Here is a 27,602-nt window from a genome sequence, read left to right on the forward strand (position 1 = left end):
ATGGATAAAGTGTTACTGACAAGTAAAAACCAAACGTGTTTAGGAAAGAATGACTTGTGTTTTTTTTACTTTAACATCCTCATGTAACTTTTTTAAGTGTTTTACAATAACAATAAAGAACCTGGAACTGAGGATATGGACAGTGTTAATGTGAGACTGGTGTTAAAGGACAAACAAAAAACAAAACACATGTTTAGGAAAGATGGTTTTTATGTGAAGTATAACTTTCTTTAACATCCGTTATGTGACTTTTTTGTCTGCAAAGTCCCTGAGAAATATCTGGAACTAAATCAACAACAACAAAGATAAAGTTTTGCTTGCTAAACTCTTGATTGTTTGTGTGGAGACTTCAAACCAACAAGCAAAAAAAAGAATGGATGAATCTCTCAGGTGACATGACTATAAAGGTTTTCAGCTGCCCCCCCAACAGGACCCTGGATCAGACTCTGCTGTCACCACCACCTTTACCCTCCATTAACCTTCTGTTTTCACCCTCACCTTCTGCATGTACAGGAAGAACTCCCCCTACAGGACCTTGGAACCAGTGCGCCCCCCTGTGGTGCCCAACGATTATGTCTCCAGCCCCACCAGAAACAATATGGCCACGGGGCAGCTCCCCAGTCCGGCGCGCACCGCCACCCTCAACCATCGACCCCGCACATACAGGTAGTCGGGAGTGAAGGAAAGAGATGAGATGAGGAAAATGGTCCTCAGACTACAGTTCAGATTGATACCACGAGCCCAGCAGTCTCCAGTCTTTGTGCTAAGCTAAGCTAACTGGCTGATGGCTGTATCGTCATATTTAGTTGGTGCCATTTCCAAAATCTTTGCTTGTGAGTCACCATCTTTCTTCCAGCTTCATCACATGTCACCTCTGCTTCAGCTTCTGCTGCTGTCCTCTGTGGTTTTATTCAGCGCTGATGCTCGAGGAGTCAGTTTAGTTACAGCTGCAGTATTTCAACCATGGAGAGTTTTATTTGTAGATGGTAAAAATGTTTATAAACATTAGTATCCATCCTTCTTATTGTGGTTATTAAGAAAAACACTCATGAATAGATCCCAGTTTTTTGTCTGCTGAAGTCTGACATCACGACAGACAAAAATACTGTTTCCGGGTCCAACTTCTGCGAGGCTAACTATTTAGTGTCATTCTGCTGCTTTCATTGCGACAGAAGAGAAGGGGAAATGGCTGCAGTTGACCAGTTGCAAATTTCAAACAAAGAAAAAATAATTTTGATGCCAGCAGGTGCTAACATTAGCCAGCTAACCTAGCTAATATTAGCACTTGTTAGCAGCCACTAGTAATACCCCTAGTACCCCTGATATAATCTCTGGGTTTTACAGGGTGTTTCTTGCTATGAGTCGACATCTTCATGTTTCAGTTGTCAGTCCTTTTCTGTGCTGCCCAACTAAGGTGAATAAAGCTGGTCTTAGCTAGCTAGCTTCTCTATTTTGGGCAGCACAGAAAAAGACTGACAACCAAAATACACAGATGCGGACTCGTAGCAATGTTAGCTAGGTTAGCTAGCTAACTGTTGTTTTTCCTCATTTGTTTACGAATTGTAATTTATCAGCTGCAGCCATTTCCTCTTCCTTTCCTTGTCACAGTGAAAGTCAGTAAAATGACTCTTTTTTTGGACTCGGATCTGTTCAATCAACACAAACAGCACTGCAGCAGAAAACAGGAGAACCTCAGTGAAGTTGGACCTGGAAACAGATTTTCATCAATTTCGAAGTCAGAACCTGACAAACAGGTTGCAGCATCACTGCTGATCAAACGCAGAGGAAACACACTGCTAATGCTGTGCTAATGTTCTGCTAACACTCTGCTAACATCCTCACAGCATCAACTAACTGATTCTCTCCTCATTCATCCAGCTTTGTTTCCTTTCCTCTGCGGTCCATATAACTCGGTGAGCTTGTTGGTGCTGTGGATGAGGAAGAGGAGGCCACCGATGAGCCATTGTTTTATTACATTATTTTCAAATTAAAGTTGTAATGTTTACAGATAAATATTTGACACGTACTCTGCCAACATGGAGGCTCAGAAATGGCTCTTACTTCCCATCCAATCACCACGTTCATCTGTGTGACTCTGGAGTCCTCAGCCAATCAGATTGTGTGTTTGCAGCTGTTCATTGTTTCATTGCTTCTGTGCCGACATTAACTTCTGACTCCTGACAGCCTTCGCTCTGCTGTGACTCTGCTCTTTCTCTACAGGCAGCTGACTCCCTGTCTGTCTATCTGTATGTACTTCTTGTCGTCTTTTCTTTTGTCACGTCTTCACTTGTATCAGTTTGTTTTTCTGCTTCTGCCACCGACTGAAGACAGCCGCGGCTGCAGGCTTTACTTATGTTTTCAGACTGTCATCATCTGTAGATATCTCAGTAACACCTTGAGAGAATTTCTTTATATTTGGTTCAAACATTCACTTGGACTCAAAGATGACTTGATTAGAATCTGGTGGTCAAAGATCAAGGTCACATGACCTCAAAACATGTTTTAGCCATAGCTCAAGAATTCATTCGCTAATTATGACAAAATTAAACACAGGTGTCTAATGGGAGAAAATGATGAAGTGACAACAATTTAATCCAGAAGGTCAAAGGTCAGCTTCACGTTGACATCATAATGATATGTAAAAATACTTACTGAGCACCATAACTCAAAACACAAGGAGAGAAAAGGGGAGGTGTCTATATTTCCTGCAACTTGACTGGTTGGTGGAGGGAATACCACGTTTAAAGAATTTAAAATGAATTAACATCACATTAAAGAGCGTCACCCGTGACATGTTTTGTAGTTATTGTTCATCAACGCTGTACCACATAGTTTATTTTTAAGAAGAGAAATGTAAAGGACACAATAGAGAGCAGAACATTTCACGATCAGGTTAAAGTTGTCTTTCTCCACTGACCTGCGTTCTTAAATATCATTTTAACTAGAAACGTGTTTCATTTAATTAAGGGTAGAGAATAAGAGAAACCTGATCTTCACAGGTAGATTTCTTTGTTATTGTCTCATCAGCTTTTTACAAATAGGGTCCTGCAGTGATGATGTGTTTCTGTAGTCCAGCCCTGAAGTTAGCATCAGCCTGGTTCCCTCCACAAAAAGCAGATGGGATTTTTTCATTGGGTAAAACCTGAAAATGGTAAAACCTAACATGCTAACTTACTTCCTGGTTTTATGACTCATTCCTGCACCACTCTATAGAGACAGGGAAAGTAATAGAAAAGAAAACCAACTTCAAAGCATGTGAACTGACTGTGAAGGGAAAAGCTCAGATGGGACCCTGATTGTACATTGATGATCGGTCATTAATCGTGTGTGCAGTGGCAGCAGTGGAGGCAGTCATCCCAGCAGCAGCAGTCGAAGCAGCAGCAGGGAAAACAGCGGCAGTGGCTGTGTGGGAGTTCCCATCGCCGTGCCGACACCCTCCCCACCCTCCACCTTCCCAGGTAACACACAAACGTTTCTTCTGTCGTCCTGATTTCATTTGAATACTTTAAATATTTTTGATGAATCTGTGGTTTGACTCATTCCTTCCTTTAACCTTCCTTCTGACGTCCTTCCTGAAGTTTCCCCGACTGCTGGACCAGCTAGCTCCTCATCCACTGCTCCTAACTCCTCCCCTTCCCCCTCCCCAACTCCCTCCTCCTTCTCCTCCTCCTCCTCCACCACAACCTTAACACAACCCAACGCACCCTTGCCACCAAACTCACCCTCTCACCCTGCTGACTCCCCTCCTCAATCAAACTCGCAATCGAATGCACCACCACCCGCCACCGTCTCCTCCCCGTCCTCTAACCCCGCCTCCAGCACATCTGAGACCCAGTTGGGTGTTTTGCCTGGAGAAGTGTCTCCTCTCCTTCCTCCTGCCCTTCCTCCTCTTTCCTCCTCCTCCTCTTCCTCATCACCTGCTGAAGGTGAGTTTCTCCAACTACACCACCTCCATCACCTGCTTGTTCCCTTTGTGTGGTTCTGTCTCCTCCACCTTCCTTCTTCAAACAGAGAAAACTCACCAGGTCATTCACATGTGTTGACTGTAGGACCAGAAATATCATCACAGTATTTATATTTAATATTGATCAATGACCATTAGACCTTGAGGCTCTGTTGTGCAGCTGCTGTTGTGTGCCTCTACACTGATGACACCCATGTTTTCATGTTTGTCCATCATATTCTTGTGAACGTTGTATCTCAGTAATTCCTTGAGGGAAAGTCTTCAAATTTGGTACAAACATTCATGTGAACTCTAGGATGAAGTGGCTTGAATTTGGTAGCTAAAGGTCAAAGGTCAAGGTCACTGGACCTCACAAAACACATTTTTGGGCATAACTTAAGAATTCACACATTAATCAACAGCAGCTGGACCGGTTGTTGGAGGCATACAACCATGAGATGGTGATTCTAGTTCATTATAAAACATGATGTTGCACCCCTCTTTAATCAGATGGGGTAATGACTGGAGACAGAAGCGACTGCTGCTGGGGTTTGAACTAACATTAGCACATGTGGTTTGTTTGCTGTGACTGCTGGAGATGGTGTGATGCCAACGTCACTGTTTCAAATGGTGAAAAAGGTTTGTTGTGTTTACCATCCTCGTCAGCACAACAGGTATTGCTCTCCTGTTTGTCCAGCTTTAAAAATCCAGATCCACTGATAGATCCAAGAGAGGACGAGAGATGTCAGATGTCGGCCATTGTTACTGGTGGGGGGATCCTGGCTATTTTGCCACAGTTGAGGAGGGGCCACACATCTCAGCTAGTTCTGAACATCTAAAGTGTTTTTTTCTCACATCATGCGTCATGTTGACCAACAGGATTATGTTCACAGCACAATGACAGAGAGATCAAATTGTATGTGGAGTTTCTGCCCATTATTTTCATTATTGATTAATGTGTTATTTGATATTGATTATTGAGAATCCACTTCAGGCCTTGATTCACTCTCAGGCACAGCTGGCTACAGGAGCAGTTTAGTTCAAACTTGCAGGGTACCTCTTGTGGTCGGATCATGTTCTCATCACAAATAAATTTCCACAGAATATCTGTGACCAGTCTGAGGCCTCTTCCTCTAAAGGATCTTGGTTGTTTTTGTCTGATTCCAATTCTGTTTACTGTGTTCAGATCTAATTATACAAGAGGGAGAACAAACTAAGAGGCAGTCTTGTTCTCAGATTGACCACAGTGTACTCTGTCAAACTCCGTCTCTCTCTGCTCCGTCAGGTCCTATTGTCCCTCAGTTCTACAGTATGAACCGGCCTCAGCCACGACAGCAGACTCCACAGGTGGGGGGGTCACTGCCATACCGCCGCCCCCCCTCTGTGACCGGTCAGCCAATTGTAACACAGAACCAAGTCAACGGAGGTCCCTACTACAACCAAAGCCCAGGTACAGGACAGTAAAACCAGTCTGATGAAGCAACTGGTTTTTGGGGTGGGGGATAAACCTGGCAGCCATCTCTGAGGTACAATCAGTATCACTGAGTTTTTACATTAATTAACTCAGGTTTATGTGTGTTTTCAGCCTCCCCACCACCCCCATCCCTCCTCCAGTTCACCCCCCAACTCCCTCTGATGGGTTTTGTTGCGCGAGTCCAGGAGTCCAGTAAGTTTAAAAGCCATTGGCACAAGTCTTTTTTTTTTTTTTACAATCGTGTATCACAGAAATGATTCCTTACCTTCTCATCTTCTGCTCCTCCTCCACAGTTTCAGATGCTCCCCCTCCTCCCCCTCACCCAGATGCCAATCCTGAAAACCAGTCAGGGCCTGAGGAGCCCCTGCCTACTCCTCAGCCACTGGAAGATGGACATGAAGAGGAGGACTCAGCAGTAGTGGAGTACAATGACCCGTACGCTGAGGAAGACCCACCGTGGGCCCCCAGGAGCTACCTGGAGAAAGGTAACGCAACAGAAATACCCAAATATCCATGTCCCAAATCAACCACACTATAGCACTAATCAACAGCACACTCTGAACTGAAACACAGCCCAATGGTCTACATTACCCATGATCCCCTTCTCCTTCTGGAGCAGGAAGTGTTGTCACTGTAACAAACTCCAAACTCTGTCTCTAACTCTTGGTCTCTGCGTCAGTTTCCTGGATCTCAGAGATGAACTCTGGTTTTAATGACTCTAAGTCTCTTTAACTGATCTACAGTTCAGCATCAGTCTGAACTCTCTGGGTCTGATTCCAGCAGTTTGAGCTGCTGACTCTCACTCAGTCAGAGGGAGATGGAACCTGCTCAGGTACACAGAGCAACAGCAGGTGTTCAGGGAGCAGAGAGGGAACGACAGAGACACTCTCCCTCTCACACTGAACCATCACAGTGATCCTGAAGCTGAGATTTTCAGGTTAAATAGTTACATCATGTTTCTTTAACTTTTAAAAATTATTTTGAATGAAGTCTGGTGTTAATGCATTACATGTTTACTGTCTTTTATGACTCTACAGGTTGGAAGTTGATTGCTTCAAATACTTCTGTATTTCTTGTTGCATTTGTTGCAAAGACTGCAGTGTTATAATGTTATGTAACATGTTGAATTGAACATGTTTCTGTTTATTGCCCTCCAGTGGTGGCCATCTACGACTACACAGCTGACAAAGAGGATGAGCTATCGTTCCAGGAAGGAGCTATCATCTACGTCATCAAAAAGAACGAGGATGGGTGGTTCGAAGGGGTGATGAATGCGACCACGGGTCTGTTCCCCGGAAACTACGTCGAGTCCATCATGCACTACGCCGACTGATAGAAAAGACGAAGAACGTTGTTGTTGTCTTGTCTGTTCAGTCCTCTGTTGTCTCACAGCTCCAGTTCAGTGTCTTGGAGCTGAGCTAGAAGGGAAGAACTGACTTGCATCCATTTTGTTTTTGGTTCCTTTAGATCCTTACTAACCAATCACAAGCAAACCTGAGCTTGTAAACAAAAAAAATCATCGGTTCACTAACATTTTATCGGGAGTATACGAGAGAATCTGATTCTCACTCCTGTAGGTGACGTTTGTTCTGCTGTCTGAGCTACATCCCTCTCTTTCTACCCCCACAGGACTGAGAGGCGTCTTCAGTGTCATCGTGTGACCAGTGTTGATGAGTTTGGTGTGAAGGTTCACAAACGTTTCTTTGACCAAAAAATGAAGATGTGTTTTTAGTTTTCTTGTGATCACAAAAAAATTATTTCAATACTCAACATACCAAGTTTGTTTTCTTGTAATCACAAAATAATTTTCTTGATGCTCAGTGACAGTTAGCATTAAAATAAATCACGCTCCCTTTTCACATTACCACAGTTTTGCTAAAAATGGAAAAGTTTTTTCTTTGCATTTTAAAAAAGTTCATTCGACAGTGTTGTGAAAACAATGACTGGTCACATCTGCAAAAACAATTGAAAACGCAGTAGTATGCAGCCTTGCCAGTAGATGGCGATGTAACTTGATGGTCTGCAGCACAAACATAGATTGATAGTCCACTATTGGTGTTTTCCTGTGATGGGGCAGCATCGTCACAGTTTTCCCATTAACTGCATGTTGCCAGTTTCAGTTACAGATCATAGCTAATTCACCTGTTTCTAATGAAGCAGTTTTGTTGTTAAGAGACACTGAAAATACAAAAGTAAGTAGTTTGTCTCTTTCTTGATGGAAGAGGCCATGAAGTTGTTTTTTTCTCCTTTGTCAAGATGGAACAGAAACAGGAAAACAGGTCTTGTTATGTTCAGGTCATTGATTCTTTTGTGAGCACCAGAAAACAATGCATTGAATTTAACTACTTGTACACTACAATATGTCCACTCTGGGCTTCTGTAGCTCACTTCACATTATTTCTTCTCTCTGCCCTCCTCTCACCCCAACCCACAACAGAAGACAGTCTTTCCCCTGAGGTGAAGACTGAGATTATTTTTAGTATTAACCATGTGATAATCCCAGATTTTAAAAACACAGACTGAGAGGAAGCTGTGCAAAATCTACCCTTGCCCTAAACACTGAATCCACAAACATTCTTCCCCCATTTTTTCTTTCCATTCTCTGAAACACTTTGAATATCCTGCCTTGGCCATACTTTTGACTCATGACATCGGCCAATCAAGAAAAATTGCACTTAACACTTTACACTCTACTTAATCACACTAATACTTAAAGGGTAACTCTACTGAAGTGGACGATTGTCCTGCACCGATTCCAAAGATTTTTGTGCCTATTAATAATTTACTCCCAAAACATGGAGAATAAAGCCCAGGTTCAAAAATACCAGTTATCCTTCAAGTGTGGTTTACTGATTATCAAAAGTGATGATTTATTGGATATTTAGAGCCCCCTAGTGACAAAATATTTGCAAAGGCAGGTCTAGCATTTTGTCATTTGTGGATGAAACAGGCTTTAAAGTTATAATCCTTCAGATTTCAGTCCTGGTGGTTTAATACCAGTCAGAAATGCCAATAAGATAAAGGTCAGTCACAAACATTGTCAGATTTTTAATGAAGTTCTGAGATAATATGAGAGTATTAATTATTGTAGAACTTGTATGACAAGGTTTTAGTACCAGATACTAAGCTGTGTAAATATACACATCCCTTCAAAAGTACTTTGAACAGAGTCTAGAACCAGCTGTTTCCTTCAGTCCTGGACAAAGTGCTTATTTCAAACTGCAGATTTTCACTTTTACAGTCTCACCTCATCTCTTCGTCCTTGTTCTCCTGTTCTCGTCGTTATAACAGAAGCAATCAACCAGACTCTGTTTAGGTTTCTGATACTGTAGCAGAGCTGGAGCATTAAGTGGCCAGTCGATGTCTAACTAACGACGACTAAACTGACCACAACACCTACACACTATGACACCAGACGAGTGTTTGAACCAGTTTATTTTCAGATGTGTCCAACTCCTTGCTCCTTTGCCCTTCGCCATGACGAATACCGCCAACCTTCCTATTTTCTGAAGAGCCTTATATTCATTTTTTTTGTCCATGAATTAAAAAGACATGCTGAGGACTCAGAGAGAGGAAGGAAGGAATCAAACTGCAATTGAAGAACGACAATAACAAAGTTTTCATTTGTAGATAAAGTGGAAACTGTCCTGTGTTTTTGCCGAGCCATAAACTTTGTTATCGTCACTCGTCCCTCTCTGATGTGAAGTCTGTACATTGAGCCTCTTTGTGTGTTTTCTAGTGGCTGAAAAGTGCCTGTTAGTTTAGTGCAGATGAGTCTTCTTGCCACAAGGAAAGAAGCAAAGGAAACAGAGTCACCTGAATGCACCAGGTGACCAGTCTAGGGAGGAAGACCTTTTAAAGTTCAGGTGTTTTTCCTCCAGCCTGGGTCTTATAGTTAGGACTTGTCATAAAAAGTCTTAAAGGCATGAAACCAAACAAAGATGAAGTCTCAGCCTCTTCAACACTAAAACTCCTCTGAAACCCCAAATACGGACATTAATTTTGCAAAATCATACAGTTTGGGTCGGGTTAAGACAGTCCTCTAAAGATTCATTCCAAACTTCTTTAGGAAATTGAACTATTTAACATTAATTCACATATATTTGAAGTTCTCTGTTTGATGTTTGATCCTGGTTTTGGTTTTCCTGCCTCAGAACGTCCTGTAGTCGTGTTGTGAAGTGGACCTAATGGAAAACACCTGGTGGAGATTTTTTTGGACTTGTTGCCAGTTTTGAAGTTTACAGTGTGTTTGCCTGCATGCCTGACATATAACTTACATTTTTATTCAGTGTTTTTATATTCTTTTTCTTTTTTGTCACCAACTTGCTTTATTCTCTCTGTTTGATCAGCTGATGTTTTCATTATTATTATTATTATTATTTTGATTGTAATGGCCCTTTAAGATGCAGGCGACTATTAGTGCCATATATCAGTGTGTTGTGGTGTGACTGCAGGTGTGTGTGTGTGAACCAGTATGAACCAAACCTTCCCTCGTGGACTCTTGTTGACTGAAGTGACCATGGACCTGAAAACAGTGTTTCCTTGTTGTACAGTGTTTATTTAAGTTTGACCTCAAAAACCAGAGTACACCACGTTAATGCTCCTGTTGCGCGAGTGGATAGAGCAGCGTTATGCCCACACTAATATGTTTTAGTTTTAAAACTCATCACCGTTGCTGCTGTTACACCTGGTTTCAGCACTACTCTGGAGTTTTCAAGTCTCTAAGACAGAGACTTTTGGAAACATTGCTGGGCCTGTTCTTATCAGTTATGACCTGATTGGTCACGCTCTCAACTGCCAGTGATGGACTTTGCTAGCAGGTATAAAATTTGTATAAAATTTGTTTGTCTTGCTGTTCCTTGTTGGTAGTATTTTCTGCAATTAAACAACCAACTGCAGAGTAAACAATCTACTTCCTGTTTACACCGACATGGACATTCCCAGTGTACCTGAATGGTCATTGAATGGTCACGTGATATTCATTTTCAGGCGCGTTAGTAACAGAGCAGATTACTTCTGATACGGAGCTGTTTTAAAATGAAAACACATTAGTGTTTCCACACTTGTTGACATTTTCAGTCTGGACTTTCAGAGTAAGAGAACCACATCCCCTCTGTTAAAAGCTCTCACTGGCTTGGTTGTTTTCAGAACCAGGGAAACTGGGATCAACGAGTTTGCCAACTTGTGACGCTCAAGTTACAGGTCTGTTTCTGGTCACCTGGATCTGCAGGCTCTTGACCAGCTTTGGCGTACTCTGGTTTTTGTTTTGCCTGCAACATCCCTTTAACCAGTGTTCGCTGAGAGATGAGATGATGAGTGAAACGTGGGCGGACGGCTTCTCTGAGGCTGATTTTTATCAGGAATCTGCTTCATCTTTCTCCCTGCAGATGATAGTCCTGAAAACCAGCTTCATTCTGGATCTGGTTCCAAAGTTAGCAAATCACACAAAACATGAGATATTTCTCTTCCAGTTATTCTATTCTTCATATTTGCTATTTAGGATATTATTCATACAAGTCTTTAATGAGGTAAAGAAGGTGGCCCTGGTCAGTGTTGGCACATGAACCAAATGTGTCTTTAATTATTCCCGTTTTCCAGAAACAGAAAACTCAAGAGACGACCTAAACAATGAAGCATTTCCATAAAAGTTAATATATTTAGACTCATGTAAACCTGCTACTCGTCAGATGAGCTGTACTTTCCTTTTTAGATCTTCTTCCCTCTCTCAACATATTAATCTGATCCTCGGTCAGCTCCACAGCACATTCCTGTTAGAACATGACGCCTGGAGAAGCTCTCTGTTGATCTTTTGTAAGAAAGAAGTAAAGTGAAAATTACTGAGTAAATGTTTTAACAGCCCGTCTGTGTCGCTGTCGTTTATTTATTACAAGCTGGAGTTGAGTGGAGGTCAGGACCTGTGTTAAACATGTTCCTGACTATAATTAAATACTTAGATCCATTAAATAAAAAAGTAACAGATCACATACTTGTTTCAATAAAGTTACTGTTCCAGTCCAGCCCTGTAGGTGGCGGTAATGTGCCTGTGAGCTGGTTTGACAGCTAATCAAAGAAGAAGAAGAATTAATGAGGCGTAGAAGAAGAAAGTACTATGGATAAAAAAAACAAGAGCTTATGGTTGAGGGACAAAGTTAGTTTTATTTTCTCGTCGGTTTTTCTTTGAAAACTTGTTTTAGTGCTTCAGGATTGAGCTGCAGTGAATCACGACCAGGTATCACCGCGAAGAGTCCGGTTGGAGAGGAAGTGAGACCTCGTAACTACACTACCCATGATGCACCGCGTCCAAAGGTTCAAATCAGAATGTTAACGGCTGGTGAACGAGCTGAGTGTTAAACAGTCGTGATAACGCCCCTAAGGACCTGGAGATATCGGATTTTTTGCTGTCTGTCGGTGTAGGAGACTGTTATGTAGCAGTCGAGCCGGTTTGTGTGGATTTTGTCGGACGGACACTGTAGTTTTTGCGATGACTCGGCCGGTTTCTGTTAGTTAGCGCCGTCAGGCTAAGCTAACTCGTTGCTAACTCGTGTGATGAGTTTCAGGTTGTAGTCCTTCACGTTTACTCTTCAGACATGAATTAGCCCCGCGTAGTTTTTCACAGTGATGCTTTATTATTAGCAGAGAACAGAGAGTTTTATATCAAAGCATATCTCCAGGAAGCTAAGCTAAGCTAACCGAGGTGAGGAGACCATGACCCTGGCTCCCAAAGAACTGTCCAACCTGCTGAGCATCATCTCGGAGGAGGCTTGCACCAACACCTTCGAAAGCCTCTCCACCCACTTCCATCACTACTTCGGCAAAGCGGAGCACTTCCGGGTGGGCTCGGTGCTGGTCATGCTCCTCCAGCAGCCGGACCTGCTGCCCAGCTCCCCGCAGCGGCTCACCGCCCTCTACCTGCTCTGGGAGATGTACCGCACCGAGCCGCTGGCCGCCAACCCGTTTGCCGCCGTGTTCGCCCACCTGCTGAACCCCGCACCTGCCGGGGAGGAGCAGGAGAAGGTGCTGTCAGGTACGGCTCAGTGTTGCGTACCGTTTGCACTCAGGTGGCAGTTTATTAGGGACACCTGCAGTCTGATCCAACAGACCAGTATTTGTTGAAGCTGTTTTAGAGAGATCCAGACCTCGGCCCAGTATCTCAAAACTTTCAATCCAGATCAGAATCATCCAGATAGGGTCAAATCTTAAAAATGGGTATTTCAAAACCGGGATATGTGATCCTGATTCTACGCTATCTGGATCAGAGTGATCCTATCTGAAAAATCAGGACAAAACCCACAAGATCAGTTTGATCTGGGCAAGCAAAAAAAGGGACCATGACATCTGGATAATTCTGATCTGGATTAACAGTTCTGAAGTTCAGGACCCTGGTGGTGAGGGGAGGCCACTGATGTTCACTGTGACAGGAGCTTCGTCCTGCTGGAGCCACGAGGTCGTAAAGGATGAGCACAGTCAGCAAACACCAGCAGCAGCCTGGCCTGTCGACACTGATGCAGATAGACTGTGTTTCAAGCCAAGTTAGTTTTATTCACATAGAGTCAGACAGAGGCTGAAACAGGAGGAGAGAGTTGTGAAATCACTGCAGTTGTTCATGCAGCTGTGCTTCTGGATAAACTGTCTGTTTGTTCATCTGATGCCTGATTCAGTATTTGCCCCAGCTCTTGATCAGATACACTAAATTTGCCCCCCTGGTCTTGAGCAGTTTAAAGCTCAGAACAAACACAGGTGTTCTCATTCTCCATCAACACCTGTTTCCTGTCATGTGATCTCTCCAGGCTTCCTGCCTCCCATCACCCAGCCGGAGAAGTTCTTCTTGTCCCAGCTGATGTTGGCGCCGCCCAGGGATCTCTTCAAGAAGACGCCCAGACAGGTGTCCTGCATGGACGTGGGCAACATGCCGCAGTCTATAGACATCAGTGGGCTGCAGCTCGCGTTAGCAGGTGACACATTAGACAGTAGAGTCCAACTCAAGACTGCTTCTTCTTCTTTGGTTTAATCCTACCCTTCTTTGTCTTTGTCGTTCAGAGCGTCAGTCGGAGCTGCCCACTCAGAGCAAGGCCAGTTTCCCCAGCATCCTGAACGACCCAGATCCAGATTCATCCAACTCGGGGTTCGACAGCTCGGTGGCCAATCAGATCATCGAGTCTCTGGTCACAGGGCCCCGTCCTCCGCTGGAGAGTAAGTGCTGTTGATGCTGCAGTTGTTTTACATCAGAAGAAAGTTACAAGTCGTTTCCAAGAGCAGGAACTGACCCAGGGAACCGAGAACCTTTGTTCTGTTGGGGAAGTCAGGATCTAAACCTTTCCCCTGGAGGAGCCAGGGACTACATAGTTCCTGTTCAAGGTGGCAGAAAGACCTGTACAGACCGGTTCAGCTCTCTGGTTGTCAGGGCTTTAATTTAACTTCTCAGGTTTTACTCTGACTGTGTGTGTGAAGATGCGTCTCTTCATGTAGTGATGGCTGATAAATCTTTACTTTTCTATGATGCTTCGATCTGATTGATTAATGGCTGCAGCTCCAATCCTGAGCAGAATCTGAACTCTGGTGTCCACTGATTAGAATTCATTGCTGTTCACATCCTGACACTCGGTGCTGACTCGGTGAATATGAGGACACCTTTTAAAGCCGTTGCCGTGGTTACCAGCCTTCCAAGATAAGGTAGACAAACCAAACATGTCTGTGTTTTCTCTTTTTTTCCCCTCCGTCCCCTCAGGTCACTTCCGGCCCGAGTTCATTCGGCCGCCGCCGCCCCTCCACGTGTGCGAGGACGAGCTGGCGTGGCTGAACCCCACGGAGCCGGACCACAGCGTCCAGTGGGACCGTTCCATGTGCGTGAAGAACAGCACCGGCGTGGAGATCAAACGCATCATGTCCAAGGCCTTCAAGAGCCCGCTGTCCGCCCAGCAGCAGTCACAGGTCGGTCCACATCACGCCGAGTCACAGAGAGTCGAGTCAAAGCCGAGCAGCCTGGAGTATCTCCTGCCTCCTCATACCTGTCCTCTGTCTCTGTGCAGCTGCTGGCCGAGCTGGAGAAGGACCCGAAGCTGGTCTATCACATCGGCCTGTCCCCGGCCAAGCTCCCCGACCTGGTGGAGAACAACCCGCTGGTGGCCATCGAGATGCTGCTGAAGCTGATGCAGAGCAGCCAGATCACAGAGTACTTCTCTGTGCTGGTCAACATGGACATGTCCCTGCACTCCATGGAGGTGGTCAACAGGTGAGGCTGGACGAGGCCACATCAGCCGCCAACTCCTAAATAACTGGGTGGTCACAGACAGACAGACAGACGTACTGAGGCTGTCAGGCTTCATAAACACTACATTTCATATGAAAACTGAGCGTTAACACAGACATGAAGACGGATGTTTGTCTGAATCCTCAGTTCGTCTGATGAGGTTTTAGTTTGAACATTATCCAGAAACAGTAAGAAAGTATCAGGCTGGAAAGGTTTCAGTGTTCTGCTCATGGTGGGAACAGGTCTCTGTAAACATCATAATATGAAGATACAGTCTGGACCTGCTCTGTGTGAAAAGTGCCTCAGGATGGCGTTTGATAAAGAAACTGATTTGACCTCCTCCTGGAGGCTTCAGGTTTCCACTAAGGCTATAACCAGTGTTCAGTCTCATTTTCTGTTGATCTGCTGAATATTTTCCTGATTAAGTGACTGGTTATGAACATAGTTCCCTCAGTCCAGGCCGACCATCGGCTCAGATCTCAGTCGTACGTTTGTGAAGCAGGAAGTGACTCGTCAGTTTTCCAGATGGCAGCTGAATCACTCATGGAATCCTCTTGTTTCCTGGTTCTCTCTCAGGTTGACCACAGCTGTGGACCTGCCCCCAGAGTTCATCCACCTCTACATCTCCAACTGTATCTCCACCTGTGAGCAAATCAAAGACAAGTACATGCAGGTAGGACACAGCACTGTAACAGTACCAGCTTCAGACCAGGTGCTGGTTCCTGTCCCGCTGTTGAACTCAGATCTTTCTCCTCCAGAACCGCCTGGTCCGTCTGGTCTGCGTCTTCCTCCAGTCCCTGATCCGAAACAAGATCATCAACGTCCAGGACCTGTTCATCGAGGTCCAGGCCTTCTGCATCGAGTTCAGCCGCATCCGCGAAGCCGCCGGCCTCTTCCGCCTCCTCAAGACCCTGGACACAGGAGAAAACCCCACAGAGGCCAAACCCGCCAAATAATGCTCCACTCAGAGACACTGCACAGGAAGCAGACATGAACTCCAGCTTCAGCACGAGCGACAGGGACACGGCTGAGAGTCAGTGTTGTAAATATGTAGTTATGATTTCCTCAGACTTTAAATCCTCTGTTCACTCTGCTTCACCAACATCTTCATCTCTGGGAGGAAAAACAGGATGGATCTTCAGCTTTTCATTTTTTACCTGTCCTCTGTCTTTCCTCTGGAAACTGAATCTCTCCAGTTCTCTGATTAAACAGACTGTTTAACTGACTCTCAGCTCGTGTGTCTGTGCTTTCATCAATGGTTTTGATCAGCTCTCTCCTGTCTGCTGTTTAATCACAGGTGATTAAATATCCAGTGGGCAGGTTCTCTTCTTTATTCTGTTCTCTTAAAATCTGTGGCTGCAACAGAACCTCATTACAACACCTGTTGAATGATGGTTGTTTTAAACAGCAGGTGAACTGTAGCAGCTCATGTCTGAGGCATCAGGTTATGAGAGAGACCTCGCTGCAGATCACTGAGTAAATATACATTTCTATAAATGAATAAAAGCAAAATAAATAATGTTATTTCTACATGTAGTTATCTCTGTGTGTGAGTTAGGTGGACTCTGATGGACTGATGAAAATACTGAGGAGCTCAGGTGATGAAAAAATGAAAAATCTCCCAGATATTTTCCAAAAATCTGATCTGATTCTGATCATTTGATTATTTATTGAAATGTAAACATGTTAGAAGTTTAGAGAGAAAAATGGAGCTCGCAAACCTGAGCACGATGATGAACAACCAAGATCCCTCATCCAGATTTTAACAGTTAACACCAGAACAAAACAGTTTTTCAGTTGGATGATCTTAATCTCATTCTGTGAATAATTTAATCTGCACAGTTTAAGGTAAATGTGTGTAAATATTATCAACATATAGTTTTTGAAGGTTACATGTCTTAATTCACGTCATATTTTGAAGAGGAGTTATTATTATTATTGTAATTATTATTATTTATTTATTTTTGTTTTGTTGTTGTTGTTGTTGTTAGTAGTATTATTAGCATTACTTTATCTATATGTCATTTAATTCTTCTTTATTTATCTGCTCTGGCGCGTGGCTGTAGGCCAGATCTTATCATACGTCTTTACGGTGGATGTGTTTTAAGACCAATCAGAGACGGTTGCTAGGCGTTAACGTATGTCGTCGTTGCCAGTGGCGTGCCTCCTCATTGGTCATGAACCTCTGGGCGGAGCTCAGAGAGGCGGAGAAACGAAGCCGGAACAGATTTAAACCAACGTCCGAGCCGCTGCCTCTGTTTGTCAGTGCTGTGAGGAAACGTCGTTACCGGAGAGTCTGGATGCTACAACAAACTCTGGAGCTGGTTTTTGTCAGGCACCAGTGAGACTGGACGCTGAACATACCTGCGGCGCGAAGGTAAGGTAGCTAGCTAGCTGCTAGCGTTAGCATTAACGTTATTCAAGAGCGTTAGCTTTGGCGACTGACGTTAGCATTAGCATTACCTCGTAAAGCTATCTGTTGATAATGTGTTTAAATCCCTGTTTGTATTTATATCACTTTACCGACATTTTGTGTCTCTGTCTCTTTGTGTTCCATCCGGGCCATTGTGACTCAGTTTGTGTGTTTGTGGTCATTGTGTTTCATGTTGTGTCTCTACCAGTGTTTTACACCTGGGTGTTAGCTTTAGCATTAGTGGGCAGTGTTAGCTTTAGCCGTATCATTGATATCTTGTCTTTGAGGCTTTTTTCTTATTGTCGTCGTTTATATCTGTGTGTGTGTGTGTGTGTGTGTGACTGAGCTGTGGAGGTAACTAACTGTTGAGTCTGTTTACAGCTCTGTTAGCTTCTCTTTACTCTGCAGACATGTCACTGCTTCTTTCTAATGTTGAGCTTTAAGTCCGTTTATTCAGGATTATCCTGTCGTTGTGATCATGTTGTTTCTCTTTGTGGTTGTTTTGCATCGCATTGTGTTCTTGTAGGTTTGTGTCTTTGTAGTTTTGTGTCTGCTTCAGGTCATTTTGTGTTTCAGTGCGGCAGGTCAGCGTCTTATTGTGATCGTTGTGCGACTCAGTTTTTTGCCTCTTTGTCGTTTTGTGTGTCTTTGTAGCTTTGTGGTAGTAATTCATAGCCATCCATTGATCCCCTGTTGTGTATATTATTGATTAGAAATTAGTTTGTGGTGACTTGAGACTTTATTGAGCTCAGTTTTGTGTTAAATCCAAGCTGGAAAACTGGATTTGAACTCTGTGAGAGCAGGTCACAGTGTCTGAGCTCACTGTTAGAAATTACTATAAAAACTGCTTTTCTCTCTGAGATCAATAGAGTCGTATTCTAGTAACATAATGAATTATTCACCTCAAAACTCAGAGTGTGATTGTCACAGTTTATTCTTCTCCACTGTTCTGGTTTTGGAGGTGAACTGTTGTTTATTAATAAGATTCAGCTGCTGATTGATTCTTGTGATGATTTTTCATATGTGACAGTAAACAGCTCATTTTCTGAAACAGCCTCTAATGTTTGTTAAATGTTGTGGATCAGCTGTAATGTTGAAGATTTCTCTGTGTTTTCATGGTTAAACTGTTGATGAGGAATAGGTAGCAGTGTATTGATCATTTTCCTTTGTATGTTTCTCTTTGGTTTCCTCCAGGTGTCACCACTTCGTCCACGACATGGTCCACGATCACAGAGACATGGTCCACGATCACAGAGACATGGTCCACGATCACAGAGATATGGTCCACGATCGCAGAGACATGGTCCATGATCGGAGTCTTCGTACAATGAAGACGTTCTTTGAGACCAGGACTGAGGCCTCCAGGTAATTCACTAACAGCTTAACATCAACTGTCCAACACAGAGACTGACATTAAATTCTAGCTCTTCAGTAACTGATCTGAGGTCTGAACAGTGTGATTAGTCATAAAAAGACTTCAGTCATTAGTTTACTCACAGAGTTCATGAGTGTACAGTTGAAGTAGAACTTAAACATCATGTGTCTTTCTCTGTCTTCCTCATCAGTGCAGTAAATCATCAAAATGTGAGGAACTCATTCAGTTCAGTGTCATTAGAAACGCTGTCATTTAGCTTCTTTGTGCTTCTATCAACCAGAGTGAGTTCAGACTGTAACAGGAACATTTCCATCCACTGCTGCTGTGTGAATATCAGCAGCTGCTGGAGTCAGTTCTCCAGTCAGAGCAGCTTCTTCTGTCTCTGTGTAGAAACCTGATTTAACTCTTGGACTAGTTCTGTTTAGTCCAGAACCAGTTAGTCCACACTCTGGTTTCTTTGCAGTTTACTGTCTTTTACCTCTCTGTCTTTGGCAGTTTGAAGTTCAATACGCAGAAACTCTCTGTGCTTTTATCTTGATGTGTTAAAAGTCACATCTTTATATTGGATGTTAAAAAAACATTTTTAAAGACATATATCACATAATATATAATACTATGATGGTAAGACAACTTTTGACCATTTTTTGACGCCATACTATCCTATGACTTTTTTTGATGGTTATGGCTTTTGGCCACTTGTAGACAGAGATCAGGCTCATTTTTGTGATGCTAATTTGAAATAACAGAAACTCAAAAGTTGAACAACAAAACTTTATTGATTCTGATCTGGACAGCATTAACAAACCACAGCAAAGCAAAGGATATATGTTGGCCCACTTGAAGACACTTTATTTTCTAACTTCACATTTAATGTAGTGATGAGCACACATGAGAATATGCTTATTGCCGACTGAAACAACTCTAAACATCTTGAAAAACGTTTTTTTTTTTAATTATTTTTGGGGGGTTTTCACCTTTATTTTAATAGGACAGTGGAGATGAGACAGGAAACAGGGAGAGAGAGCAGGGGAATGACACGCAGTAAAGGTCCGGCCGAACCGGGAGTCAATCCGGGGACCGGCTGCTTAGGGCACTGAAGCCCATGTGGTACACGCCCCAACCATTCGGTTATGGAGCGCCCACATCTTAAAAAACATTTTTACGCTTTTCTTGTCCTCTTCAGGTGATGCAGTCGCTCTCCTCCTGCAAAGACAGAACATGTTTAAAATGCTGTATAATATTACAAATATAGATTTTTGATACCTTACTGTGAATTACATTTTTAGGACTATGACCACTTTTGGCGCCATACTAAACTATGACTTTTTTTGATGGTTACGGCTTTTGGCCACTTGTAGACAGAGATCAGACTAATTTGAAATCCAAGCTGGAAAACTGGATTTGAACTCTGTGAGAGCAGGTCACAGTGTCTGAGCTCACTGTTAGAAATTACTATAAAAACTGCTTTTCTCTCTGAGATCAATAGAGTCGTATTCTAGTAACATAATGAATTATTCACCTCAAAACTCAGAGTGTGATTGTCACAGTTTATTCTTCTCCACTGTTCTGGTTTTGGAGGTGAACTGTTGTTTATTAATAAGATTCAGCTGCTGATTGATTCTTGTGATGATTTTTCATATGTGACAGTAAACAGCTCATTTTCTGAAACAGCCTCTAATGTTTGTTAAATGTTGTGGTTCAGCTGTAATGTTGAAGATTTCTCTGTGTTTTCATGGTTAAACTGTTGATGAGGAATAGGTAGCAGTGTATTGATCATTTTCCTTTGTATGTTTCTCTTTGGTTTCCTCCAGGTGTCACCACTTCATCCACGATCACAGAGACATGGTCCACGATCACAGAGACATGGTCCACGATCACAGAGACATGGTCCACGATCACAGAGACATGGTCCACGATCAGAGTCTTCGTACAATGAAGACGTTCTTTGAGACCAGGACTGAGGCCTCCAGGTAATTCACTAACAGCTTAACATCAACTGTCCAACACAGAGACTGACATTAAATTCTAGCTCTTCAGTAACTGATCTGAGGTCTGAACAGTGTGATTAGTCATAAAAAGACTTCAGTCATTAGTTTACTCACAGAGTTCATGAGTGTACAGTTGAAGTAGAACTTAAACATCATGTGTCTTTCTCTGTCTTCCTCATCAGTGCAGTAAATCATCAAAATGTGAGGAACTCATTCAGTTCAGTGTCATTAGAAACGCTGTCATTTAGCTTCTTTGTGCTTCTATCAACCAGAGTGAGTTCAGACTGTAACAGGAACATTTCCATCCACTGCTGCTGTGTGAATATCAGCAGCTGCTGGAGTCAGTTCTCCAGTCAGAGCAGCTTCTTCTGTCTCTGTGTAGAAACCTGATTTAACTCTTGGACTAGTTCTGTTGAGTCCAGAACCAGTTAGTCCACACTCTGGTTTCTTTGCAGTTTACTGTCTTTTACTTCTCTGTGTTAAAAGTCACATCTTTATATTAACGTTTGTTTTTTTCCACAGGATTCAGACTTTAACCATTAAATCACAGCGAGAAGAGAGAGACGTGAAGACGTCAGAAGGTCAGTGTTAGTTTATTGTTTCCAGTCAGACTCATTATCACTCATTATCATTATCTCAGCTGCAGTTTGACTCTTTAAAACCTCTTGTCTGGAACAAGGAGCAACAAACAAAAGCTGGTGTAACTGATCAGTTTTAAATAGTATTTTTCAACAATGTAGCTGCAAAAAAGAAGTTTAAATAATATATATAACAGAAAACATACAAGCTTAGTTTAGAATAGAATAGAAACCCTTTTAATAAATAGGTTTAAACCATAAGTACTTAAAACTAAAACATACGTATGAAACTTTTTACAAACTAAAGAAAAACCCTAAAAAAATTTGAGTGATGAGTGTAAAACCATAAAAAATAAATATAAAACTATAAAAAAATGTATTTGAAAATGTTTAAAAATAGGTCTAAAAAATTAAAACATGAGCAAAAAGTGTTTTCACTGGAACAATAGGAAAGCAACACTTTACATCAGCTGGTAGAAGTGTTTTATCTGATGAACAGCTTCGTAACATGTTGTTTTCTTTCATCCACTTCAGGTCTTCAGCTGCTGTCGTCGTCTTCGCCTGCAGAGACGAGAACACGTTCATCACACACACTGAGCAGTAAATCTATTTTTCCTTTTCTAAACTAGCTTTATTTGTTTTTGATAACTAATTACAATATCACTTATTTTATTGTGTTTGTTTTTTTTATTATTATTACAGTCATAGTAATGACTAGAAATACTCATGAAACTATATAAAATGAGAATGACATGAAGATGACATAAGTAATTATTACTGAGGTCATTTCAGAAATGATATTACTGAAATTACTAAGGCAAAGGTAATACAAAATATACTTTTACTTGCTAATTAACTAAAATTATTTTTACATATTAAATATTGTTTTTTTTTCACAACATTCTAAGCTATGGCATTTTTTGACCTTTTTTTTTTTTATAGTTTTATATTGTTCATGTATTCCGTAATTTTTATAGATTATTTTGTTGTATATCTTGTCATGTTTATATCATGCCTTTTTCTATTTTTGCTGCTGCAACACTGAAGTTCCCTGCTGTGGGAGTAATAAAGTATTATCTTTCTCTTACTCAAATACTTGCCAGTCTGCTATATATTCTAATATTGTATGAAAGTGAATATCTTTAGGTTAGAGTTTTGATGCCATATTATACTATGACTTTTTTGATGGTTTTTGACAACATACTATACTGACTTTTTTTGAGTTTTTGATGGTTTTTGACGCCATACTATACTATGACTTTTTTGATGGTTTTTGACAACATACTATACTATGACTTTTTTTGATGGTTTTTGACGCCATACTATACTATGACTTTTTTTGATGCCATACTATACTGTGATTTTTTTGATGGTTTTTAACGCCATACTATACTATGACTTTTTTGATGGTTTTTGATGCCATACTATACTATGACTTTTTTGATGGTTTTTGACAACATACTATACTATGACTTTTTTTGATGGTTTTTGACGCCATACTATACTATGACTTTTTTGATGATTTTTGACGCCATACTATACTATGACTTTTTTTGATGCCATACTATACTGTGATTTTTTTTATGGTTTTTAACGCCATACTATACTATGACTTTTTTGATGGTTTTTGATGCCATACTATACTATGACTTTTTTTGATGCCACATTATACTGTGACTTTTTTGGGTGGTTTTTGATGCCATACTATACTGTGATTTTTTGGTTTTTGAACTGCCATACTATACTAATGACTTTTTTTGATGGTTTTTGATGCCATACTATACTGTGATTTTTTTGATGGTTTTTGACGCCATACTATACTATGACTTTTTTGATGTTTTTGACTGTTTTTGATGCCATACTATACTATGACTTTTTTGATGGTTTTTGACTGTTTTTGATGCCATACTATACTATGACTTTTTTGATGGATTTTGACGCTCATACTATGACTGTTTTGATGTTTTTGACGCCATACTATACTATGACTTTTTTGATGGTTTTGTATGCCATACTATACTATGATTTTTTGATGGATTTTTGACGCCATACTATACTATGACTTTTTTTGATGCCATACTATACTATGACTTTTTTGATGGTTTTTGACGCCATACTATACTATGACTTTTTTGATGGTTTTTGATGCCACATACTATACTATGACTTTTTTGATGGTTTTTGATCGCCATACTATACTATGACTTTTTTGATGATTTTTGATGCCATACTATACTATGACTTTTTTGATGGTTTTGACCATACTATACTATGACTTTTTTGATGGTTTTTGATGCACACATACTATACTATGACTTTTTTGATGGTTTTTGATGCCACTACTATACTATGACTTTTTTTGATGAGTTTTTGATGCCATACTATACTATGACTTTTTTTGATGAGTTTTTGATGCACATACTATACTATGACTTTTTTTGAGTTTTTGACTGTTTTTGATGCCATCACTATACTATGACTTTTTTGATGGTTTTTGAACGGATCATACTATACTATGACTTTTTTTGAGTTTTTGACTTTTTTTTTTTGATGCCACATACTATAGCTATGACTTTTTTGATGGTTTTTTGATGCCACTATACTATGACTTTTTTGATGATTTTTGACGTCATACTATACTATGACTTTTTTGATGGTTTGATGCCACATTATACTATGACTTTTTTTGATGATTTTTGACGTCATACTATACTATGACTTTTTTGAGTTTTTGACTGTTTTTGATGCCATACTATACTATGACTTTTTTTTGAGTTTTTGACTGTTTTTGATGCCATACTATACTATGACTTTTTTGTGAGTTTTTGATGCCATACTATACTATGACTTTTGGTTGATGTTTTTGACAACATACTTATACTAATGACTGTTTTTAATGGTTTTTGAATGCCATACTATACTATGACTTGATGTGTTTTTGACTGGTTTTTTGATGCCATACTATACTATGACTTTTTTGATGGTTTTTGACGATGCCAATACTATACTATGACTTTTTTGATGGTTTTTGATGCCATACTATACTATGACTTTTTTTGACGCCATACTATACTTGACTTTTTTTGATTTTTTGATGCCATACTATACTATGACTTTTTTGACGCCATACTATACTATGACTTTTTTTGACTGTTTTTGATGCCATACTATACTATGACTTTTTTTTGACTTTTTTTTACTATACTATGACTTTTTTTGACTGTTTTTGATGCCATACTATACTGTGACTTTTTTTGACTACTATACTATGACTTTTTTTGATGGTTTTTGATGCCATACTATACTGTGACTTTTTTTGATGGTTTTTGATGCATACTATACTATGACTTTTTTTGACGCCATACTATACTATGACTTTTTTTGATGGTTTTTGATGCCATATATACTGTGACTTTTTTTGATGGTTTTTGATGCCATACTATACTGTGACTTTTTTTGACGCCATACTATACTGTGACTTTTTTTGATGGTTTTTGATGCCATACTATACTATGACTTTTTTTGACGCCATACTATACTGACTTTTTTGACATGCATACTATACTATTTTTTTTGACTGTTTTTGATGCCATACTATACTATGACTTTTTTTGACTGTTTTTGATGCCATACTATACTGTGACTTTTTTTTGAATGACTTTTTTTTGATGGTTTTTGATGCCATACTATACTGTGACTTTTTTGATGGTTTTTGATGGACTTTTTGATGGGTGACCGTGACTTTTACGCCATACTATACTATGACTTTTTTTGACTGTTTTTGACGCCATACTATACTATGACTTTTTTTGACTGTTTTTACTATACTGTGACTTTTTTTGACCATACTATGACTTTTTGACTGTTTTTTGATGCCATACTATACTATGACTTTTTTTGTTTTTGACGACTTTTTTTGACGCCATACTTTTTTTTCTGTTTTTGATGCCATACTATACTTTTTTTACTATACTATGACTTTTTTACTATACTATGACTTTTTTGACTACTATACTATGACTTTTTGACGCCATACTATACTATGACTTTTTTGATGGTTTTTGATGCCATATTATACTGACTTTTTTTTGACTGTTTTTGATGCCATACTATACTATGACTTTTTTTTGATGGTTTTTGATGCCATATACTGTGACTTTTTTTGACTGTTTTTGATGCCATACTATACTATGACTTTTTTTGACTGTTTTTGATGCCATACTATACTGTGACTTTTTTTGACGCCATACTATACTATGACTTTTTTTGACTGTTTTTGATACTATACTATGACTTTTTTGACCGTTGTTGACTTACTATACTATTTTTTGATTATACTAGGACATTTTTTGATGTTTTTGACCCATATATTACTTTTTTTTGATACTGACTTTTTTTGACTGTTTTTGACGCCATACTACTGTGACTTTTTTTGATGTTTTTTGATGCCATACTATACTATGACTTTTTTTGATGGTTTTTGATGCCATACTATACTATACTTTTTTGACTGTTTTTGATGCCATACTATACTGACTTTTTTTGACGCCATAGTATACTGACTTTTTTTGACTGTTTTTGATGCCATACTATACTATGACTTTTTTTGACGCCATACTATACTATGACTTTTTTTTGATGTTTTTGATGCCATACTATACTATGACTTTTTTTGATGGTTTTTGATGCCATACTATACTATGACTTTTTTTGACTGTTTTTGATGCCATACTATACTATGTTTTTTTGACGCCATACTATACTATGACTTTTTTTGACTGTTTTGATGCCATACTATACTGTGACTTTTTTTACTATACTGTGACTTTTTTTGACTGTTTTTGACGCCATACTATACTGTGACTTTTTTTGATGGTTTTTGATGCCATACTATACTATGACTTTTTTTGACGCCATACTATACTATGACTTTTTACTATACTATGACTTTTTTGATGTTTTTTGATGCCATATATACTGACTTTTTTTTGACTGTTTTTGATGCCATACTATACTATGACTTTTTTTGACCATACTATACTATGACTTTTTTGATGGTTTTTGACGCCATACTATACTATGACTTTTTTTTTGTTTTTGACTACTATATTGACTTTTTTTGACGATACTTTTGTTTTTGATGCCATACTATACTATGACTTTTTTGACGCCATATACTATGACTTTTTTTACTATACTATGACTTTTTTGACGCATACTATACTATGACTTTTTTGATGGTTTTTGATGCCATGACTTTTTTTTGACTGTTTTTGATGCCATACTATACTATGACTTTTTTTGATGGTTTTTTGATGCCATAGTATACTGTGACTTTTTTTGACTGTTTTTTGATGCCATACTATACTATGACTTTTTTTGACTGTTTTTGATGCCATACTATACTGTGACTGACTTTTTTGACGCCATACTATACTATGACTTTTTTGATGGTTTTTGATGCCATACTATACTATGACTTTTTTGATGGTTTTTGATGCCATATATACTATGACTTTTTTTGACTGTTTTTGATGCCATACTATACTATGACTTTTTTTGATGGTTTTTGATGCCATACTTGACTTTTTTTGACTATTACTATACTATATACCTGACTTTTTGGATGCCATACTATACTGTGACTTTTTTTGATTTTTGATGCCATACTATACTATGACTTTTTTTTGATGGTTTTTGATGCTATACTATGACTTTTTTTGACTGTTTTTTGATGCCATACTATACTATGACTTTTTTGACTGTTTTTGACGCCATACTATACTGTGACTTTTTTTGATGGTTTTTGATGCCATACTATACTATGACTTTTTTTGACGTTTTTGCCATACTATACTATGACTTTTTTTGTTTTTACTATGACTTTTTTTGACGCGCCATATGACTTTTTTTTGATAACTATACTATGACTTTTTTTGGTACTATGACTTTTTTGATGGTTTTGATGCCATATATACTACTATGACTTTTTTTGATGTTTTTGATGCCATACTTATACTGGACTTTTTTTGACTGTTTTTTTGACCATACTATACTACTTTTGACTTTTTTGCTATACTTGACTTTTTTGACTATACTATGACTTTTTGACTGTTTTTGATGCCATACTATACTATGACTTTTTTGACATTACTATACTTTTTGACTACTTTTTTTGATGGTTTTGACGCCATACTACTATTACTTGTTTTTGGCGCCATACTATACTATGACTTTTGACTGTTTTTTGACGCCATAATGACTTTTTTTTTGTTTTTGCCTATGATTTTTTTGATGGTTTTTGATGCCATACTATACTTGACTTTTTTGATTTTTTGATGCCATACTATACTACTTTTTTTGACTTTACTTTTTTTTTTGAATGCCATACTATACTATGACTTTTTTGACGCCATGACTTTTTTGATGTTTTTTTGATGCCATACTATACTATGACTTTTTGATGATGCCATACTATACTATGACTTTTTTGACTGTTTTTGATGCGACGCCATACTATACCTTTTTTTGACTGTTTTTGATGCCATACTATACTGTGACTTTTTTTGACGCCATACTATACT

General features: G+C 39.8%; 2 protein-coding genes across 5 annotated transcripts in view; both read left to right on the top strand.

Annotated features, from left to right (window-relative positions):
- The window catches only part of LOC108881969 (abl interactor 2), a 29,760-nt gene extending 18,484 nt beyond the window's left edge, over positions 1–11,276 (top strand). For 2 of the 4 annotated variants that reach the window (XM_018674178.2, XM_018674179.2), the window contains 7 exons: positions 514–666; positions 3,334–3,458; positions 3,579–3,926; positions 5,229–5,393; positions 5,529–5,609; positions 5,711–5,902; positions 6,575–11,276. In XM_018674178.2, coding sequence (XP_018529694.1) covers positions 514–666; positions 3,334–3,458; positions 3,579–3,926; positions 5,229–5,393; positions 5,529–5,609; positions 5,711–5,902; positions 6,575–6,750 — 1,240 coding nt within the window. In that variant the 3' untranslated portion in view covers positions 6,751–11,276. The remainder of the gene's footprint in view (positions 1–513; positions 667–3,333; positions 3,459–3,578; positions 3,927–5,228; positions 5,394–5,528; positions 5,610–5,710; positions 5,903–6,574) is intronic. The other 2 variants (XM_018674180.2, XM_018674181.2) reach the window with 1 other exon arrangement.
- Positions 11,277–11,567: 291 nt separating this feature from the next.
- On the top strand, positions 11,568–16,194 carry LOC108881968 (CCR4-NOT transcription complex subunit 11). Its single transcript, XM_018674177.2, has 7 exons — positions 11,568–12,441; positions 13,205–13,369; positions 13,455–13,607; positions 14,143–14,345; positions 14,444–14,646; positions 15,241–15,337; positions 15,423–16,194. Exons 1-7 carry the CDS (start codon positions 12,123–12,125, stop codon positions 15,618–15,620), a joined length of 1,338 nt encoding a protein of 445 aa, XP_018529693.1. The 5' UTR covers positions 11,568–12,122; the 3' UTR covers positions 15,621–16,194.
- The last annotated feature ends 11,408 nt before the right edge of the window (positions 16,195–27,602 follow it).

Source organism: Lates calcarifer, linkage group LG1 (assembly GCF_001640805.2).
Source record: "Lates calcarifer isolate ASB-BC8 linkage group LG1, TLL_Latcal_v3, whole genome shotgun sequence".
In the NCBI taxonomy this organism is placed as follows: Eukaryota; Metazoa; Chordata; class Actinopteri; family Centropomidae; genus Lates; species Lates calcarifer.

Bases quoted from the DNA above. Each gene is read 5' to 3' on its own strand.
- LOC108881968 (XM_018674177.2), top strand. From the start codon at position 12,123: ATGACCCTGGCTCCCAAAGAACTGTCCAACCTGCTGAGCATCATCTCG. The intron at 13,370-13,454 runs GTGACACATTAG...TTTGTCGTTCAG, and splicing joins GCTGCAGCTCGCGTTAGCAG to AGCGTCAGTCGGAGCTGCCC. The intron at 14,647-15,240 runs GTGAGGCTGGAC...GTTCTCTCTCAG, and splicing joins TCCATGGAGGTGGTCAACAG to GTTGACCACAGCTGTGGACC.